Source organism: Rhynchophorus ferrugineus, unplaced genomic scaffold (assembly GCF_030347505.1).
Source record: "Rhynchophorus ferrugineus isolate W39M unplaced genomic scaffold, kcgeb_rfMv2 rfM2, whole genome shotgun sequence".
NCBI classification, from domain to species: Eukaryota; Metazoa; Arthropoda; class Insecta; order Coleoptera; family Curculionidae; genus Rhynchophorus; species Rhynchophorus ferrugineus.
In genome coordinates, this window is record NW_027472581.1 from 80138841 (window position 1) to 80158414 (window position 19574).

Below are 19574 nucleotides of genomic sequence, written 5' to 3' on the forward strand. Positions count from 1 at the left end.
AAAGAGCAAGGTCTGGAGAATACGCTGGGTGGGGTAGCACCCATTTTAATGTTTCCAAGTATGGTTTCACTGGTTGCAAATCAATATAGTCGAGCGTTGTCATGCGGAAGATTAACATTATTGTGTGTTTGCTCGTATTCCGAGTCAAACGTAGCAATTGTAGTCGATAGCGATGGTTTGATTAGATTTTAGTAGCTCATAATACACCACTCCAAGTTAATCTATGGATATTCGGCTTTGTAGTTGAATTCCTCCAACATTTTTTTTCACTTTAAATCATCGTAATGGATCCATTTTTCATCTCCAGTAACAATACGATTCAAAAAAACCTTTTCGATTTTGCTGTTGAAGCATCATTTCACCCACCAATTAAAAGCATTTGGTCTCTTAACTTCTCTTAGCTTATGGATCATTTATATGTTCTTTATGTTATGACTGGAATCGATTTCTTATGTTACTCGCAACATAATAACAACAACTTCTAGATATTCTTCTTGCGATTTACACGTATCATTATCAAGCAATGCCATGAAATCCTTGTCTTCAATTTTTTGGTTGTCCAGAACACTCTTTGTCTACTGTGACAAAATCACTGTTTCTAAAACGTTGAAACCAGTATTCATATATTAAAATCGATTGAGCACGGTTGTTATAACACAGCATTCGATGAACCTTCAGCCATCCTTTTTCAGGTTGAAGAAAACAAGTAAAACTTCCCGTAAGTATAATTTACTCGTTACAAATTCAGACATTTTTGACGTACTTAGAAATGTGTGTATACTTCGACGAATACTAACAGACTGAAAAGTGAAAGTGAAGTGAGTGTGTTAGTGGCTTTAACATGAAATTGGTGACAAATGTATCCGATGCGATTTAACACACAGTAACATCATATGTTGTAAATCACACAAAAAACAAAACATACAAAACAATTCGTTTTATATTGAATCATTATCTCATTTCAATATTCAAACATCAGCCCAATAAATTTTCTTTGTCAGTTATGACGCCGTCAGTTTTGAAATAAAAATGCGACGTTCGCATTACGAAACTGGTGGTAAATCCTATTGTTAATAAACTGATAAAAATAAATCCCGATAGAATTCTAATTAATTATCTTAATAACTTTAAAACAGTGGCTTCGACATTCCATCAATTAGCGGTCATTTTTTTTCAGGAGAAAGGCCCGGAAAAATGAAAAAAACCCCGGGAGATGGCGAGTATGTCGTTGACGTTGACCACATCAAAGTAAGCTTCGAGGACGGTAAGAAGATACCCGCCTTGAACATTGACGTAGGCGTTCAGACAACGCATCTGATTCCATATAGGTATTTTTTTAGAATCGAGAGTGCCGAAAACAAGTGAATGTAAACATTATTTTTTTTAGGTTAAGATTTTTTCCGCGCTTAAGTTGCAATTACAAAATCAACCACTCCGACGCCGGCTGTATGCTGAAATGTCAATGCTGTCTGAAAGTTTTCAGCCAATGGGTGCTGTCCCAGATTGGCCTGACCATAATCGTGATCACCTGGGCGTTACTTGGAGCTTACGCCTTTTTCAAAACCGAAGGTAAGTGAAGATTTTTGTCAATCTTCTATCTTCTATAAATCTTCCTGGGAATTTTTTTATATGGTGAGAATATATGAAATAATTGCGAATAAAATAGTACAAACAACAATTTTGTTATCCCATATAAAGTGTCACTATCACTGTCATCAATAATGTCAGTCTCGCAAAGGATCGACATTTTTGTTATTAGTATATTATTGAGTATTAGAGTATATACTAAAAAAAGATTGAAAATAATTACGTTTAATAATTTTTGTATAAATCATATATTTTTGTATTTATTTATTTATTATTTTAAAAGCACATCAGCCTCTTGGGCTATTTAGGGTCGAGTTGCAATATATTTTTAAATAAAGTATACAAAAATAACAACGACATTCAAAAATAATATACCATACAAATTACAATCATACACTTACAATATATGGAAAGATCGGGTCCCACGTTTAAGCTTTTCGGAGCCACCGTTACGCGGCCAAATGTAAATCAAAAATGCAACAGCTATATGTGTATTTCTCTCTCGTTCGGCCTCGGTATTAATAATTCTAACCTAAGAAGTTGACGGCCATTTTTAGGTGATATAATTTGTATTGTTTATTTACGTCAAGTTTTTCGGTATGTGTTTTTATATATATTTGACAATTACTTTAGATTATTTTGTGTATTTTAATTTATTAGTGTCATAAAAAGAAAACCTTATGGGGATCTCTTATGATCTCCTATGTAGGTGCAAGAAAGTTTGTAATCATTTTAAAGATGAAGACTATAGATCAAAATGTGGAAAGCCATGACTGAAATAAAATGTAATTCCTACTAGTAATTTTAATAGTAAGTATTTTGTTAAATAATAATGATTTATTGCATTGAAATAATTGAGCAGTATTCACTGAAATTCTTTAACTTTACTACAAGACAAGGAACATATGCCCCCAATGACAATATTAAATCACATAAGTTATTTGAAGCTGATAGATATATAGGAGATTCTTCTACCCCAACGAGACCCAGAAGTAAGTATGTGATAAGAAACTTATGTTTATTATTAGAGAATGGAGGTTGTAACTTGAAATTTATATGGTCATTTACAGATAACTCAGCCTGTCCCAACAGTTTCGTTTCAGGTTGGATGAAAAACTAATGGCTTTATCCTTATTGAAATGCAGTGGCAGAGGATATAAACTGTTATCGAAGATATTCTGCTTGCCTTCTAGAAAAACATTAGTGCAGATACTGAATAAGATTCCTTTTTGCTGCTTTAGTAGTAACCTCAAATTTTGATTGTTAGTTCAGAAACTTGACTGTATAGACCGAACTGCAGTTGTCATCACTACATAGTATAAAACAAAGTCGCCTTTTCTGTCCCTATATCCCTATGTGCGCTTAAACCTTTAAAACTACGCAACGGATTTTGATGCGGTTTTTTTCAATAGATAGAGTGATTCAAGAGGAAGGTTTATATGTATAATACATGCATAATATACTAAGGCAACATTGCTAATTTTAGAGGTTTCTAACGTGATGTCGTAAATTAACCTATTTTTTTAGGCTTATTTAGCAATTAGCAAAAACGCTGCCTAACCCTACGAGTTAGATCAAATTAATGTACTACAGTATTGTACACCATAAAAAGGTCTACAAAAAAGTCCGCGATGGTATATGTTTATCTTTTAGCGATAACCCACATTAACCATTTTTATTGTTTACTTTTTACGTGAGAAAATGGCTTATTTACGAAGCTATTTTAAGCAATACGGCATTAATCCTTATCGAATTAAGTACCTTAAATACAGTGTGCAATTAATATAGATCAATATGGTTCCTTACAGCATGTAAATTAAACAAATATTTTCGGAGATATTACAAATTTAAAATTTGCGTTTAAAAATGTGTAATGTAATAAAAATTGTATGAATTTAGATATTCCAAAGATAGCAGGAAATCTTCATAGTAAGTATAGGGGAAGAGGAATTGTTTTACTCCAAATTTAATGCGTGCAGGCCAAGGGCAGTAATGAATGAACCAAAAATACTGGATCGATTTTAATCATGTTTTCATTGAGTGACATAGGCATATATATTTTATGCCCGTGCAAAGTCGGAGCGGGCCGCTATGTTTTTATATACGACGTTCATATTTTTTCTGTAGTGTATTTAATTTAGTATCAGCATTGCACCCGTGCGAAGCCAGGGCGGGTCGCTAGTATTTGATAAAATGTACCTCAATTTACGTAGTTTGTTAATTTAGTTGATTCTAAAAAATAATACAATAGAACCATTAATAGTTATATTATCTTATTTTAATATTTGTTTTAGGTTTGTTTTAAATATTAGAGAGGAGATAATATCAGTGGATTACCTGTTTTGGGTAGTGGAGATATCTCTGTGATTATATCAATGTCTTTATGGTCAAGGAAAATTAATGTCATTGTAATATATCTATGTAATATAAATGTAATCTAATCTATGTAATATGTAATATAAAATATATTTAAATATATTTATTTTTTAATTTTCCCAGTAATTTTTTTTTAATTTCCCGCTAAAATTTTTAAAATTCCTACTAAACATTTTTAAATTTCCCGCCGTAACTAACTGTCATACGGCGCATGCGTACGGGGATTCCGAGCGTAACTTAGAACCAATTTTAACATAGCTTATAAGAAGCGCATCTCCTATGTTATATAAAATATAATATATATAATATATAAATAAAATATAACATAAAATATATTATATATATTTTTATATAATATACATTTTTATCAAATGTTTTTAAAAAAAGTAAATTTGAAACCTTTCAATTGTTCATTCGATAATGATTTTTCAGATAATATATTATTGCGTATATACGCTTGTAGTAAAACAGGTGAACAGAATTTTAACAGGGGAAGATTCTAAGTTTGCTTTCAGTATAACAAAACAATAAGACAGAACTCTGATAGATCCTATTAAATTGGTACTAAAAAATATGAAAAAGAAAAAAGACGAAAGAGATAAATAGATATATTTATTTTTATATTATATTTTTATTTATATTTTATTTAATAAATTTATATCAGAAAAACATTGTTTCTTATTTAAATTTCATTGGTCAATTAAACATGACGTCAAGGCTGTCACGTGTCAAACATTACTAATGAGCCAATCAAATGTCTTCTCAGTAAAATATTTCTCTTACAGGTGCCTATAATGGAGATTAAATTGACCAATCAAATTACTTGAACGGCCAATTATGACGCCCTCTGGATTTTGGGCAAAGCAAAAAACTTTGCGCCAGAGTCCCCTATTGAGTTACATCTCTAATATTCTATGACTTAAATATGCAATGTTTTAATTTGACACATATGTAATTTTATTCCACTGACATCAAGTCTCAAAACTATACGCATAAAGTAATAGAGAGAAAATATTTCGCTGTGAAGATATTTGATTGGTTCTTTGATAAAGTTTAATTGAGCAATAAAATTGCCATCAATTTGATTTATTAGAGATCTATCGGAGTTCCGTCTTTTTGTTTTCTTATACTGAAAGCAAACTTTTGAGTATTTAAAACTAAATATATAAAACTAACATTATTATATAGTGTACAATTAAAAGGTTTTAAATTTACATTTATTTGACAAGATATTTGACAAAAATATGTTATATTATCGACATGGCAATATTGCAGGATATAATAAAAGAGATACCTCGAAGACGTACTGACAGTATAATAAAATAATTTTCTGGGGCGTAAAATATTGCCTTGACTTGTTTATTCATACAGGCACATCTGGAATTGAAATTATAGAGTCATCCCCCGTTAGTATAGAATGTAAATTATTTGAAGAATCCTCATGTTCATCCCCTTCACAACTTCCTAAAGGCTAATGAGAAGAAAAAAATTAACTTATGTTGAATATTTCAAATGATTTGTCAAAGATACTAGCCGAGGATGTCTATTCCTGAATCCATGAGCTAAATCCTATACTTATTTGGATAACTACACTTTTTTTTTCTTTAATGAAATAAACCCCTCAAGGTAGTTATTAAACTATATAAAAAAGATACTTTAACAAATTTATTCTTACTTGGACAATACATACCACACCAAAATTATTTGGGTATTGAATATCGATTAATTCTATCTTAATAGATTTGCATTCAGGAGCTATTATTTTATTGGAGTTGAACTATTGATCCAAGAAACAATGTATATGACCGTTTGCATAGCTTCTTTCGGAAGGGGTTAATTTCTAAAATTAAAAAAATTAATATTTGATATTTATATATATATATATATATATATATATATATATATATATATATATATATATATTTACCCAAACTTACAACAACAAAACATGCTGTAACGATCATACATTTCTTTGATACTTAATCCAATCGGTTTGGGATTTTTAACATTATCAATCATTTTTTAATGAAACACTTCGAACGAAAACGATTCTACACTTCTTTACTATCAGTGCATAAGTTAAAAGTAGCGTCATCTAGATGTTGGACGTCACGAAACATTTCACCAATGGCTATGGCCATATACTTCTCTATGGATATACAGGTTATATTTTGCAAAAATAACACAAGTTTCGTGCCTGAAAACGTACATTTGCTACAGGCATTGCTTTCCTTATTTAATGAAAAGAACAAAGCCGTAAAAAGTCATCGTTTAACTTGTAGAAACGTACGCTGAGCTTGATCTGACCTTAAAAGCACGTAAGGCGTGGTTTCGAATATTCAAAAGTGGTTATTTCGATGTGCGAGATAAGGAACGTTCTGGTAGATCGAAAAAAATTTGTTTTTGTGAATGTTATTCATGAAGTTATACGAAATTGTACTAAAACTTACGATAAAAATGAAGTCTAATATAACAATCCAAATGAAAAGAAATAATTGATTTCTTTAAATAATCACTGACATTACAATTTACAACATATAAGTGTCACGTCAGATAATGGGCATTAACAACGAGAGGGATACCAAGAGAAGCTAAGAAGTTGAAAGTGTCTACTTCTGTCCACCAATACTCTACAGTTCTTACCACAAGACTTCGAATAGTACTCACTAAATTTACAATGAATATATTTAAAGCACATAAATGTCCTACATCAACCGCGGTATTCTTCAAATATTACTTTGTTCAACTACCACTTGATACCACAATGATAGATGGCTTGACAGGGCACTACCATTAACACCACACAAATGCTACTTCTTATGATCACAAAAGTGGTTCAATTCATGAACGTATAATAATTAATAATAAACAATATCATTAAGAATCAACAGAATTCGCTACAAATTAATTCTAACATACAAAAGAGTATGATATTACCAACTATGAGTACTTCTCCAAAATAATTATCACCAAGCCCATGTAACAATAGATCTTGGAATAGTTCGAACGCCCTTGACCCTAGACCCTGCATAGTATAACAACCAAAAAATATACTGCAGATATATATATTCAGTGGGATTTAAATTACGATCCAATGGGTATTCGCCAATTGGCACAGGTTGCCACGCTGAAAAACCAAATCAGCATCGAAACTGCTGAACGAAAGCCACTTTTGAACATGCGAAACTATGATTACTATTAGAAATCGATTAAATAACCGCATTAGGGCCAAAACAGACACCACAAAAATATTACATAATAGAAAACTGCACAACTATAAGGAAACGCTATGTTCAAGCCGGTTGTTATAGTAACGATTGTCGTAGTTAAATATATTAGATGTATAACTTTATGCTAATTCTTGGATGTATAATAATTATGTATAAGTGTCGGCATATATTTTGATCAGTAATATCTATTTGTGAGAAATGTTAAACAACCTAACACAACTGTTAAATTCGGTGGTTTTGACGAACGCTAACCATCGAACGCTTGGAATTGTATTTGTGACGTTAATTAATTTTCTTTAATTAATTTGTATCAAGGACGTTCAGAAAATTATGGTGACGCTACTTCGTCATATCCTAATTACAGCTGTTTTGTTTTGTTTTGAAACCATTTAAAATTCGAGGCTTTGATGTAAATAGCAAAGAACTGTCTGGAAGACGAAAAATAGGTAATGACACGAAGGCTTATTGGACGTAAACCTAGCACAAGCTATCAAAGCTCAAAAGGTTGAAAATTTTCATTTCGAACCCATTCGAGATCACGGCTATATTACTTCAAGTCAAGAAAATCACGTGAAAAGAAGAAATGTTTGTGGCGTATTGTAACTGACAATAAAAAGTGGACCTACTATGATAATTTTAATTGTAAAATACCATAGGTTAGTCCAGAAGAACCATCCACATCCGCACCGACGCGAAATATTCATGGCCATAAAGTGTTATGCTATATAACGGAATCAACAAGATACAAAGTATTAAGAGCAGCTCAAACCAAATGAAACTCTTACCGACGTCAATTGAACAAGTTGAATGGTGCATTGTTGCATAAAAGTCTAGTAATGGCAAGTAACAGGCGCAAAATTATCCTCTTACATGACAACGCTCGATCACTAGTTGCAAAACTTGTAGAGAATACACTTTTCAGCTCAAACAGGAACTTTTGCCGCTCCCATCGTACTCATTAAACATTCATCGTTCTTATTACATTTTTATTAACACTTGATCCGATTGATGCAGCATGACAAGAACTGCGGAAGTGTTTTTATTAATTACATCTTATATATTTATCAGTATTTCCCATATAAAAATAAAACTAAATCACCTAAGCTAAAGTTACGAATACACTTTGACACTATAGAAGCTCGTGTGGTTTGGTTCGCTTCAATCTTCTTATTTCCTGCGTGTGGTCCAATAGCTGTATTGGTTCCACGTTGCTGTGACTTAGCAACCAATGTTTTAAGGCGAATCTTGGATCACTTCGTATATCCATTTCGATATAATCGTGCTCTTCGTTGTTACGTAGTGATAAACATTGATAATGAATCATAGAACGTTGTTTTGGCTACGTTGCATTGCCAGTTGGTTTGATGTTTTAGTCTAACCCCATATTTCCATCCCATAGTTTCAAATTGGCTTTATAATTTACTGATAAACTATTCTCTCTGATTTTATATTTTTTGAGAATATCTTCCTACTTTGCTTCTAATTTATTCCGCTTTTCGTCTAACATAATATTTCTAATTTAACCTACCATCTAGGAATCGGGCATCTATCAAGTGATATAATTAATTTTTTGTCGTTTAGCCACAACGCAAAATTAACGTGGACAGATTTGGAACTATTAAGCTGTATTTTCCAGTCTCTAGTCCATTTATAGATCTTGTTGACCGCTACTTGTACTTTTTCTACAGCTTTAGACAGAGATTTTGCCATGATAACTGTATCGTTGGCAAATATTCCAAGTACTGTTTCTTTTGTTGTTGGGATATTAGCAGTATAGAGCAGATACAGGAGTAGTCCTAGACACTACCCTATGTAAAATGAAGAGAGACTCATAAAGAAATTTGCTTTCGAAAAGATATGATTCCAAAAGTCGACAGTAATTCCGCGGTAGCAATTTGCTCATTTTGTATATTAATCCTAAACTCTATACCCGGTCAAAAGCTTGTGAGATGTCCAGGAATATTGCAGGCAGTATTTCTTTTCTTCGAATGCCTTTTCAACAACCGCTGTTAGTATGTGCACTTGATCGATTGTCGAGTGGTGATTTCGAAATCCAAACTGGAAATCAGGTATATCCATAAATGATTTAATACGCTTTAACAGCAGTTTCTCAAATAATTTTAATATCGCAGGTAGAAGCGATTAGGCCTATAAGATCCAAACTGTTCTGCCAGTTTATAAGGTTTTTTAACGATAATTATTCGAGCAAACTTAAGATTAATTATTAAGACATTCAGGAACATGATTCAGTCTTAAACAGGCATTGAATATATATGTAAAGATGATTATTGCTTTTAGTAGCAGCTCTTTTAATAAGACCTAGACCTAGTTGTTTCACTTTAAATATTAGGCCATGGTGCCATACTTGATCGAAAGCTTTGGAGACATCTAAGATGATGGCTCCAGTTTTTCAACCTTTTATCGGTGCCTGGTGGATAATCGCTGCGACGCGGGCAGCTTGATGGAGACATGAGTGTTTGGCGCGGAAACCGAATTATTCGTTTGGAATTCGTCTGTAAAATCGTTCAAAGCGTTTAATATCGCTTTTACGGAAAGTTTAAAGAGTAAACTAATCAGGTTGATGGGCTTGTAGTCAGATGGATTGAACTTGGCATTTTTTTAGGAATAACAGCGACAAGCGCATGTTTCCAGTTCTTTCGGAAATGTTTTAACCTCAGGATGGAGTTAATAATGATAGTTGCTTGCTAGTGAGGTTTTTTAGATGGTTTGCTATTATACCATCTGGGCCTGGAGCTATTTTAGAAGACAGACGTTTTATGGAGAGCTGAAGGTCTCTGTGAAAGTCTATGCTCTTCAGAAGATGTACTTTATCTAGAAAATGTCATTTATGACATTGAAATGAAATGAACCAATCAAAGTCTTCACAGCTCTTAGCATAGCGAATAAAACAAGCAATTAGTTCAAAGTAGTGACATCTATATATTGGACTTTGCGAAACGTTTCTCCAAAATTACCTCTAAATTTAAATCTCTATTTTCTCTGTGGCTATAAGTATGCGATTCTCATCTTCTTTTTGGACGTAGTCGTGACTGTTTCGATAAAATTTTAAATCCATTTCTTCGTTGAATGTACTATTTCGTCGTTGAATTAGAAAGTGAAACAAGGGAGAAAGACAGATAAACAATCGCTAAGCAGCTACTTTAAAACCTGCGACACGCAAATCTGACATAGCCTAATAGGCGGGATTTCCGAAGTGTTTGTAGACCTTTTTTCTCTTAGAATTTTATTGTAATCGATTTGATTTCGCGAGAATATTCTAGATATGTTGTACTATTTAATAAGATAATAAATTGATTTTTTTATGGTTTCAAACCAACCTAACCTACAAAGCCTATTAAGATTTTATAAAGTCGCAATATATCGTTATATTAATTCGTATTTGGTAAGTTGTTATTGAAAATTTTATTATTTTCTATATAGGCCCTAGAGAGCAGAGGCAAAGCGAAACGTTGGCATCAATCCAGAGGGATCTGTCGCACTCCCTGGCAACCGATTTACGTCAGACTGCAGATGACTGGGAAACGTGGACGAAAACCATACATCGATATTTCGAAAAACATGAATCCCTCTTTTTGGAAGCAGTGGGAGCCGGTTTTGGAGAGGGCGGAGGCGGTAATATATGGACCTATCCGGGTTGCATATTATTCAGCGTATCTCTTCTGACTACGTTAGGTAACAACTATGTTCTCCTTATTAATGCCGTAGCTTTATAATCATGCCATCACTTTTCTAAAATCTTCTAGTTTTAAAAACGTAGAAAATATTAACATATGTTTTTGCTGGCACTTCGTTAACTGTTCTTTCAAAACATGTTATTTATCCTCTATATATATTAAAATGAATTGCTGTGTGTATTTAGTCTCGCTAAAACTCGAGAACAGCTGAATCGATTTGGCTAATTTTGGTTTTAAAATATTCGTCAGAGTTCAGAGAAGGTTTATATGGTGAGGAAATATGAATTAATTGCAAACAATAACAAAGTGAACAATTTTGTTCTTCCATATAAAATGTCACTGTCACTGTTATCAATAATATCGATATCACAAAAGATCAACATTGTTATTGGTTGTCAAATATTTAGGGATATGTTTAAATATTTATTTTTTATATTAAATATTTAGGAAATTGATTTTGTATAGAGCGATTCCACTATGATCCGGAAATGGATCTTGTTGCTAACAAATCAGATACAGTTGGGGAAATTACGATCATTTATCAATATTTTAAAGTATTAAAAAAAAACGTTGAATAAACTGAGTTATGCGGTGTTGGTGATTCTCAGCGCCATTTCGAAGCTTGCTGAGAGGGCAATACTCTACGCTCTCAACTCTTTCACAAAGGAAAACAACATCATTCCAGATGAACAATTCGGCTTTCGCGCTCACCACTCATCCGTCCATCAGGCTACTCGTCTGGCCGCACACATCCATCACGTTCTTGACCAACGCAAAAAGCTTGGAGCAGTTCTTCTGGACCTAACCAAAGCCTTCGACAAGGTCTGGCACGACAGATTGATCACAAAGTGCGTGCGGTTAGGCCTCCCAAAAGACCTAACCGCTCTCATCAAGTCCTATCTCTCAGACAGATCTTTCCAGGTCAAAATCAGGGAATCACTTTGTAGTCGTAAACAAATCGATGCTGGCGTACCTCAAGGTTCCCCGCTGGCCCCAGCCTTATTTAACTTCTTTATTTCTGATCTGCCGAGAAAAGAGCACATTGACGTCGCGTTTTACGCTGACGACACTGCTTTCTTCACGGCCGCCAAGTTCGAAGTTACAATTCATGAACGTTTACAGAAGCAGCTCGATCATGCGGTCAAGTGGTTCAAATTCTGGAGGTTGCAAATCAACCCCCTGAAAACCCAGGCCATCATTTTCCATAAGAAGCGTTACGCACTGCACGTCTCGCAACTTAAGATCGACACCGCAATAATTCCATGGCTGGATAACGTCACGTGCCTAGGTCTTCACTACGACAAGCGGTTCGGTTGGCATTCCCAAATCCAGAAAGCAATCCAAGAAGGTTCGGGGATAGCAAACCTGCTATCTTCTCTGATCTGCCCTTCTAGCAAACTTCCCATCTCCATCAAATGCTTATTTTACAAGATGTTAATTCGGTCCGTACTCCTCTACGGATCTAATGTCTACTTCAAGTTTGTTACACCCAACCAGGTCAAACGGCTTCAAGTTTTCCAAAATAAGCTCCTCAGGAGAATATTAAACGCTCCATGATTTGTCAGAAATAATCAAATTCATAGGGAAACTGACACTCCAGAAATCAATCACTTCATATCTCAATCATTCCACAAACAACAACTCAGCTCAAGTGCTTCTGTAAACGCGCTTGTTCGCGAGCTGGTCGACATGCTGGGAGCTTAGCACCGCGTCACCGCCAAGCTCCCCCCCTTTTCCAACCTGAAACGACCTCATCCGTCACTACAGTCATAACTTTTGCCCCCATACAACGGTATCCAGTTGTGTGTTAACTCAGGTTCGCGAATCAACAGAATCGCCGGGCCCGCGCGCCCAATAACGGCTGCCCGATCAGCAGGTGCCATATCCCCAAATTTAATGCAGTAGCAGTAGCGATCCACAGGGGTCAACTGTGAGGCGGTTTCGGTTTAATACACTAAACCAATGGACGCCAATTGGGTAAGCCCAGAGGCAGTCCTACATAACCCGGTCCAACTTGTTACTCCAGGCAAGTCTCCGCGACCAGGTATGCGTCATGCATTCCACCGCCTGGTTTTTAGGCCAGAACAAAAAAAAAGCTGTGTTGGTGAAAAGTAAAATTGCGCTCATCACTTTCTGGGATGGGATATTATCGTAACTACTTCTTGACGACATTCAAAAATATAATAGTTGTATAATGTTTTATCAGAAATACGTTAAAAATATCATTACATACTAAGAAGAAGCAAACTACTGTTCAAGAACAAACATTTCTTCATCAGAACAACGATTTAGTCAATATCTTCAAAATAATATTGGATCGGATGCCATCTGACAGCCATAATAACATCATTAGACCTGATAAAACAGACCTGGTTACAAAACAAGTATCTATTGTTATTGTCGGAAAGAATTTGAAAGATAGATGTACCTGTTCACCGAGTAATCTAGTTCCATATAAAGCTTTTCTGATAATTTAATCGCCATTTTTAAATCTACAAGCTCAAAATCCAATTGCTCGTTATGTTCATCAATTACATTTCTTGTTATATATTTACGTACTGCTTAAGTTCCTTTGAACTGATTTTGTTCGTAGAGATAACCAAAACTGAGTTATTACCCATACCTTTGTAAGTCGTATTATGTAAACTGCTTTAGAAAACAAAAGCTATTAATTTACTTCACAATAAAATTTTATTAAATTATAAGAAGAGGGGTTTCTACGGCCATACAAAGCAACACTGGGGATTCTTATCTATTAGTAAACCCCTCCCCTCTGTCTCACTCGTTCACCATTCAAGTTTCTTAAACACATCCGTATTATATAACATGTATACATCTCAATTATAATTTGGACAAAATATGACAAAAATGATTCATATTCTTTAAATAAAATTGATACATAATTAGAAATGATATCATAGAGTAATACACAACTCAATAGTTCAAGTAATTTAATTGGTCAATTTAAATCTCCATTATAAACACCTGTAATGAAACATTTTGCTGTGAAGACATTTGATTGGCTCTTTGATAAAGTTGGGAACGTGACTGCCCTGACGTCACGTTTAATTATCCATTAAAATGTATATAAAAAACAATTTAATTTCTGAAATAAATTTATTAAATAAAATTTAGTAAAAGAAATAAATATAATCTGTAAAACAGAAAATTATGCATGAAATATAAAAATAGTATAAAAATAAATATATCTATAAAATATAAATATTATCATAAACAAAGAACTTTGGAGCAAAACAAAATTATTTCTTGTGTCTTCTTCCCCTTTTCATATTTGTTTTAGGTCCATCAATTTACTAGGATCTGTTAGAGTTCTGGCTTATTGTTTTCTTATACTGAAAGCTAACTTTGGGTCTTCCTCTGTTAATATTCTGTTTACCTATTTTATCCAAAAGTATATGGTGCATATTATTTTTAACATTCTATCTGGAAGATCATTTTAATAGTGTACAATTAAAAGGCTTTAAATTTACATTTTTTTAAAGATGTTTGACAAAAAATCTGTTATATTATCAACGTAGCAATATCGTGATATTAAACAAAAAAGATAGCTCAAAAAACTACGACAGTATAAGAAAACAATTTTCTGGGACATATGATATTGCCTTGCCTCGTTTGTTCATATCGGAACATCTGCAATTGAAGGTATAAAGTTAAGTTGCAATTTCTGAACTCCTGGTAATACATCAACAATTTCCTAAAGGCAAATGAGATGAAAATAATTAACTTATGAGTGCTTTAAATGATTTGTCAAACATACTAGCCGAAGGATGTATATTCTTCAATACATGACTCCAATAAACCTATTCGGATAATTACACTTTTTTTTTTCTTTAATGAAATGAACCCCTCAAGGTAATTATTAAATGTTTAATTCATTTTAACAAATTTCTTCTTACTTGGCCAATAAAATTTAAACACTATTTAATTCCTGCATTGCTTTGCACCAAAATTCCTAGTGTATTAAACTTTGGTTTTGCATTCCTCTCTTAAAAGATTTGCATTCAGGAGCTATTATTTTAATAGAGTTTCAACTATCAAATAATGAATCCAAGAATAAAAGTATATGGCCGTTTGTGTAGCTTATTTCGGGAGGGATTCATTTCTAAAATTAAAAAATAAATATTTTATATTTTAAATGATTCTTAATACGAATAAACGTACCTCAAGTTACAATAACAAAACGCGCTCTAACGATTATAAATCCTTTTGATGGTTAATCCAGACAGTTTAGGATTTTTAACATAATCAACCATTTTTTAAAGATAGCTAAATACTTCTTCGAAGTAGAGCGATTCTGCATTTCTTTACTGTCTGGTGTGTTGTGTACCAATTTCTAGATCGAGAATTCACTTTACTTATTGTACTACCGTCTTATAAATATTAATGAACTAATAACTTAATCTCTAAAGGTTATAAAAATCGAAATGCACTGCTCCTTAGGTTATGCACACTGAAAATGGCGCCAGAAACAAACAAACAATTAAGACGCTACAGAGACGAAGCCTAAGTTACGAAGACAAGTAATAAGTTAAAAGTAGCGACATCTGCATATTGGACGTCGCGAAACATTTACCCAAAATTTCCTATAAAGTTAAATCACTATTTCTCTATGAATGATATACAGTATTTTTGTAACAATATGGTCTTGTATGTATTTTAATCATCGGTATTTATTGATGAATATGCCAAATATCAAAACATGCAAAACAACGAAGAAACAACATAACCTAACATGTAAATTCCATAATTTTAACATTTACCTACATAAAATAACATATTTTCATATAGTGTTATTAAGTTATTCAATATACACTAATCGTGAAACGCTCAAAATTTCATTTTAGATGTTCGATTTCTCAAAATAAATCAAGCCCATCAAACACATTTAGAAACTCATAGTAATGCTGTTACGATTTTTGTTCTTTTGATGTCAATGATAAATTACAACCTGTAAGACCTGTAAGAGATTCAAATGAATCATCTTGCATGACAACGTTCGCGACATATTACAAAAGTTGTGAAGGATACATTGTTACAATCTGTTACAATACACGCGAATGCGAAGTTCTATCTCACGGGCAGTATACTCCTCAGAGTTCCCACTTGTTTAGATCGATGCAATATGACTTGCAAGTGTTGAAGAAGTGCGAAAAAGGATTAATGCGACGTCCTGTCTCATCCAGCGTACTCACCAAACATGATGCCTTCTGATTAATGTTTCAGATCTGTGGCTTGGGGAGCTTCCGGAAATCTAAATAAGTGCAAAAATGGATTAATGGTCGCTGCCAAACCAACATCGTTCTTTAGACATGGAATCGCCATGTTGTTTGAAAAAGAGAAAAAGAAAAGTTGTACCAATTTTTTTCAACAAATACAATTTTAATGTAAAAAAAATCAGAATACTTTTAAGTACCACATATTAATGAGAATACTTTTTATTATATATTTTTATTATATATTCTTGCAAACGAAACAAATGTGTAAAATCATAAAGGTAAGATAAATAAAAATATTCGCCCAAATAATAGTTATTGTGACCAAAGGTCAGTAATATTTTATCAGTGGTCATGGATGGTTCTGACCACATTTCTTAGATAGTTCCCTAATATGTAATTTCTATTCACGTAATAGCTCTTGATATTCACATTGATGGTTTTTTATTTTCTAGGTCATAACCAATACATATTTTTATTGTATCGATCACATGTATACATGTATCGAACTTTTTACCACTCCAGTCCTATTTTTTTCACACTAAATTTACTTGATGACTGGATAGGCGAAATCGCAAAAAAAAATTCGATACTCTCGTTCAGAAAGTTATTTTTAATATCGATATTCTACTTACAAACTAAAAGTTCGAAATTTTTTAAAATATCGAAAATCGTAAAAGCGAAAAAATATCGATATATTTAACAAAAAAAATGTCGACGAAAAATATTAATATTTTTTCGACATCCCCACTATCTACATGATAATGATAATTCAACAAAAAATAATTCTTTCACACACCTCATCGACAACTTTTCATTCCAACATCAACACGTTCTTAACGATAAAAATAATTTTTTTAAGTAAATTAAAAAAAATATATTAATTACCTTTTCACACGCCTAAAATATTAAACTTATTTCAGGTTTTGGAGCTCCGGTGCCTCGAACGCCTCTTGGCCGCGGCACTGCGGTGTTCTTCGCCTTAGTTGGTATCCCATTGCACTTCCTACTTGTTCTGAACGTCGGGAACCTAACCGCCGTTAAAATGCAACAGCTAGCACATCGTACCTCATCCACGGACGTTCCAGCGACACTGCCCAAGCCACGATGGCTCAAAATATTCCCCTTCGTGTGCATACTGGTTTTCTATCTTATAGGAGTGATCTCGTTTGGTTTTATAAGAGGTCGGGACGCCCTTCACGCCTTTATGTTCCCGCTGGACTTCACGGCCAGCGGCGGCGTGGCTAACGTACCCGGATCGGTGCGTGTTCTATACGCCCTCTACCTAGAACTTGCGGTGACCTTAGCCGCCTTCGCGCTGAGCTTGATACAGGCCTCGGCAAGCAAAGGTATAGTGGATGTGGGACTGAAATGGGGACTGTTAACCAACACCTGAGGCAGGTCCAAGGAGAAGAGTCGGTTTCAACGCACATATCATCCAAGAAGCCAAAAAGTTAACGAAAAACCCAACGTACGTGATCGTATTTCAGCCTTTACAAAAATAAAGTGTACCTTGTGAGATTCGCTGTGCCTGTTATCATAAAATTTAAAAAAACAAAGCTTTAAATCGAACCGTTGTTACGTTAACATTAACCTATATATTTATATTGACGTTGAACTGCAAAGTTTAAAGCTGTAGTCTCGCGTTTTTATTGTCATTACCATGTTTTATACTTGCATTCCAACAAGAGAAATAAATAAATATAATGACGTTGCAGCTTTCTTTGTTTTTTATTTCAATAATGTGCTTAAAATTAACCTTTATCAACTATTATTTGATAGCAGCGCATTATATTGAACAGAGATATTATTTATGAACATGGAGAAAGTAAAAATAGGACAGTTGACGGATGATCTATCATTTATTTGACAAATGACATTTGACAATAGACCACGGGAAAGTGGACAAGATATAGTATACTTGTAGGATTGCAATACGATAATCTACATCTTAAGGTTATATTTGCTAATTTTGGGGTTTTATTTTGACGTACTGATTAATTTCTTATGATGGATACAGGTCTGAATATTTGATGCGAGCGGATTCGACGCATTGACGAAAAAAAGGCAAAACGTAGGCTAATTATCTAAGCAATGATGTGTTTTCTGTCAATGCGCCGAATCAGCTCTAGACAAATGCCCAGGTCTGTACCCACCATTATAAGTGATTTTAAGAAATATATGATGAAAAGAATGATGATCGGAAAATTTGATGCAATTCACAAACATTTATTTTATTATACCTTACATTAGATATGCTTAGTACAATCTTAATTTACAAATTACTACTGTTCTGCTGTACTTGAATTAATACAGAAGCAAGACAAGTACGGGATCAATACATCAGTATGTATTTCCCAAATTAAAATAAATCTAAACTACATAGTTATAGTTAAGAATGCACTTATACATTAAACAAGTTTGTGTGGTTTCTTTCGTTCACCTCAATCTTCTGATTTTCTGCGTGTTGCCAATATATATTTCCACGTTACTGTGATTTAGCAACCTTATTTCGTGCAGATTTTATTTGTTTAGGTAGCGATAAGCATTGAGATGCATTGGATTACTTGCGTTGGTTTTATGTTTTATTGCAACCTCATAATTGCACCCTGTAGGCCCAAATTTGCTTTATGGTTGATTGATACATCAATCTCAATCAGTCAATTGAGTTTACGTCAAATTGAGAGTATCTTCCAACTAACTAACTCTGCTTTTTGTCTAATATGATATTTCCAATTTAGCCTACCATGAGATGTATACCAAGGTATTTAGCTGATTGTGCTAAATACGTCAAGTGATATGTGAAATGGTTTTTGTAATTTCGTCGCAACGCAAAATTAACTATACACATTTGGAGCTATTGAGCTGTATTTTCCAGTCTCCAGTCCATTTGTAGATCTCATTGACCTCTCCTTATACTTTATCAACAGCCCTAACCAGAGATACATATTTTGCTATAATAACTGTGTCGTCGGCAAATATTCCAAATATAGTTTTTGTTGTTGGGATATTGGCAGGATAGAGCAGATACAGGAGTGGTGTTGTCAACTACTGTGGCAACTTCCATTGGAGAAATCAGACTTACGGTTACATCGGGCTGATAAGCAGGATTTATATCTATTGCAGATTCTATTTCATTCGGTTAGAATACGTTAGCTAAATGTTCTGCGAATAATTCAGCTTTTTCATCGTTTCGTCGAATCCATTCATTTCGATCATTTTTAGTAAACGGTACTCTAATATTGGCCTTGTAAATCTTTGAGTTTCTTTCCATTGCGAGTAGAGTAAATTCACTTATATTTTTTCAAATTTTTCAAAGCAATTCTGACATTAATAAATATACTAAATACAGATTAAACTTACTGCGTATTCAGTATTTTTTGCAGTCGTTCAGATATTGAAAAGACTTGCGATAGTTCCCATTACTAACTTAAGCTAATAGAACAGTAAAC

The 19574-nt window shown here is 33.5% G+C and overlaps 1 protein-coding gene and 1 long non-coding RNA gene across 2 annotated transcripts in view; both read left to right on the forward strand.

Moving 5' to 3' along the window:
* LOC143191389 (uncharacterized) overlaps nucleotides 1-17663 on the forward strand; it is a 37676-nt gene extending 20013 nt beyond the window's left edge. Inside the window, exons 3-6 of the mRNA XM_076396413.1 lie at nucleotides 1178-1328; nucleotides 1388-1569; nucleotides 10635-10886; nucleotides 17046-17663. Of these exons, the coding sequence (XP_076252528.1) occupies nucleotides 1178-1328; nucleotides 1388-1569; nucleotides 10635-10886; nucleotides 17046-17518 (1058 nt within the window). The 3' untranslated portion in view covers nucleotides 17519-17663. The remainder of the gene's footprint in view (nucleotides 1-1177; nucleotides 1329-1387; nucleotides 1570-10634; nucleotides 10887-17045) is intronic.
* Nucleotides 2420-2833, forward strand: LOC143192020 (uncharacterized). The gene is made up of 2 exons (XR_013004690.1): nucleotides 2420-2579; nucleotides 2658-2833. It is a non-coding gene; the product is annotated as an uncharacterized LOC143192020 (long non-coding RNA).
* Nucleotides 17664-19574: the final 1911 nt, after the last annotated feature.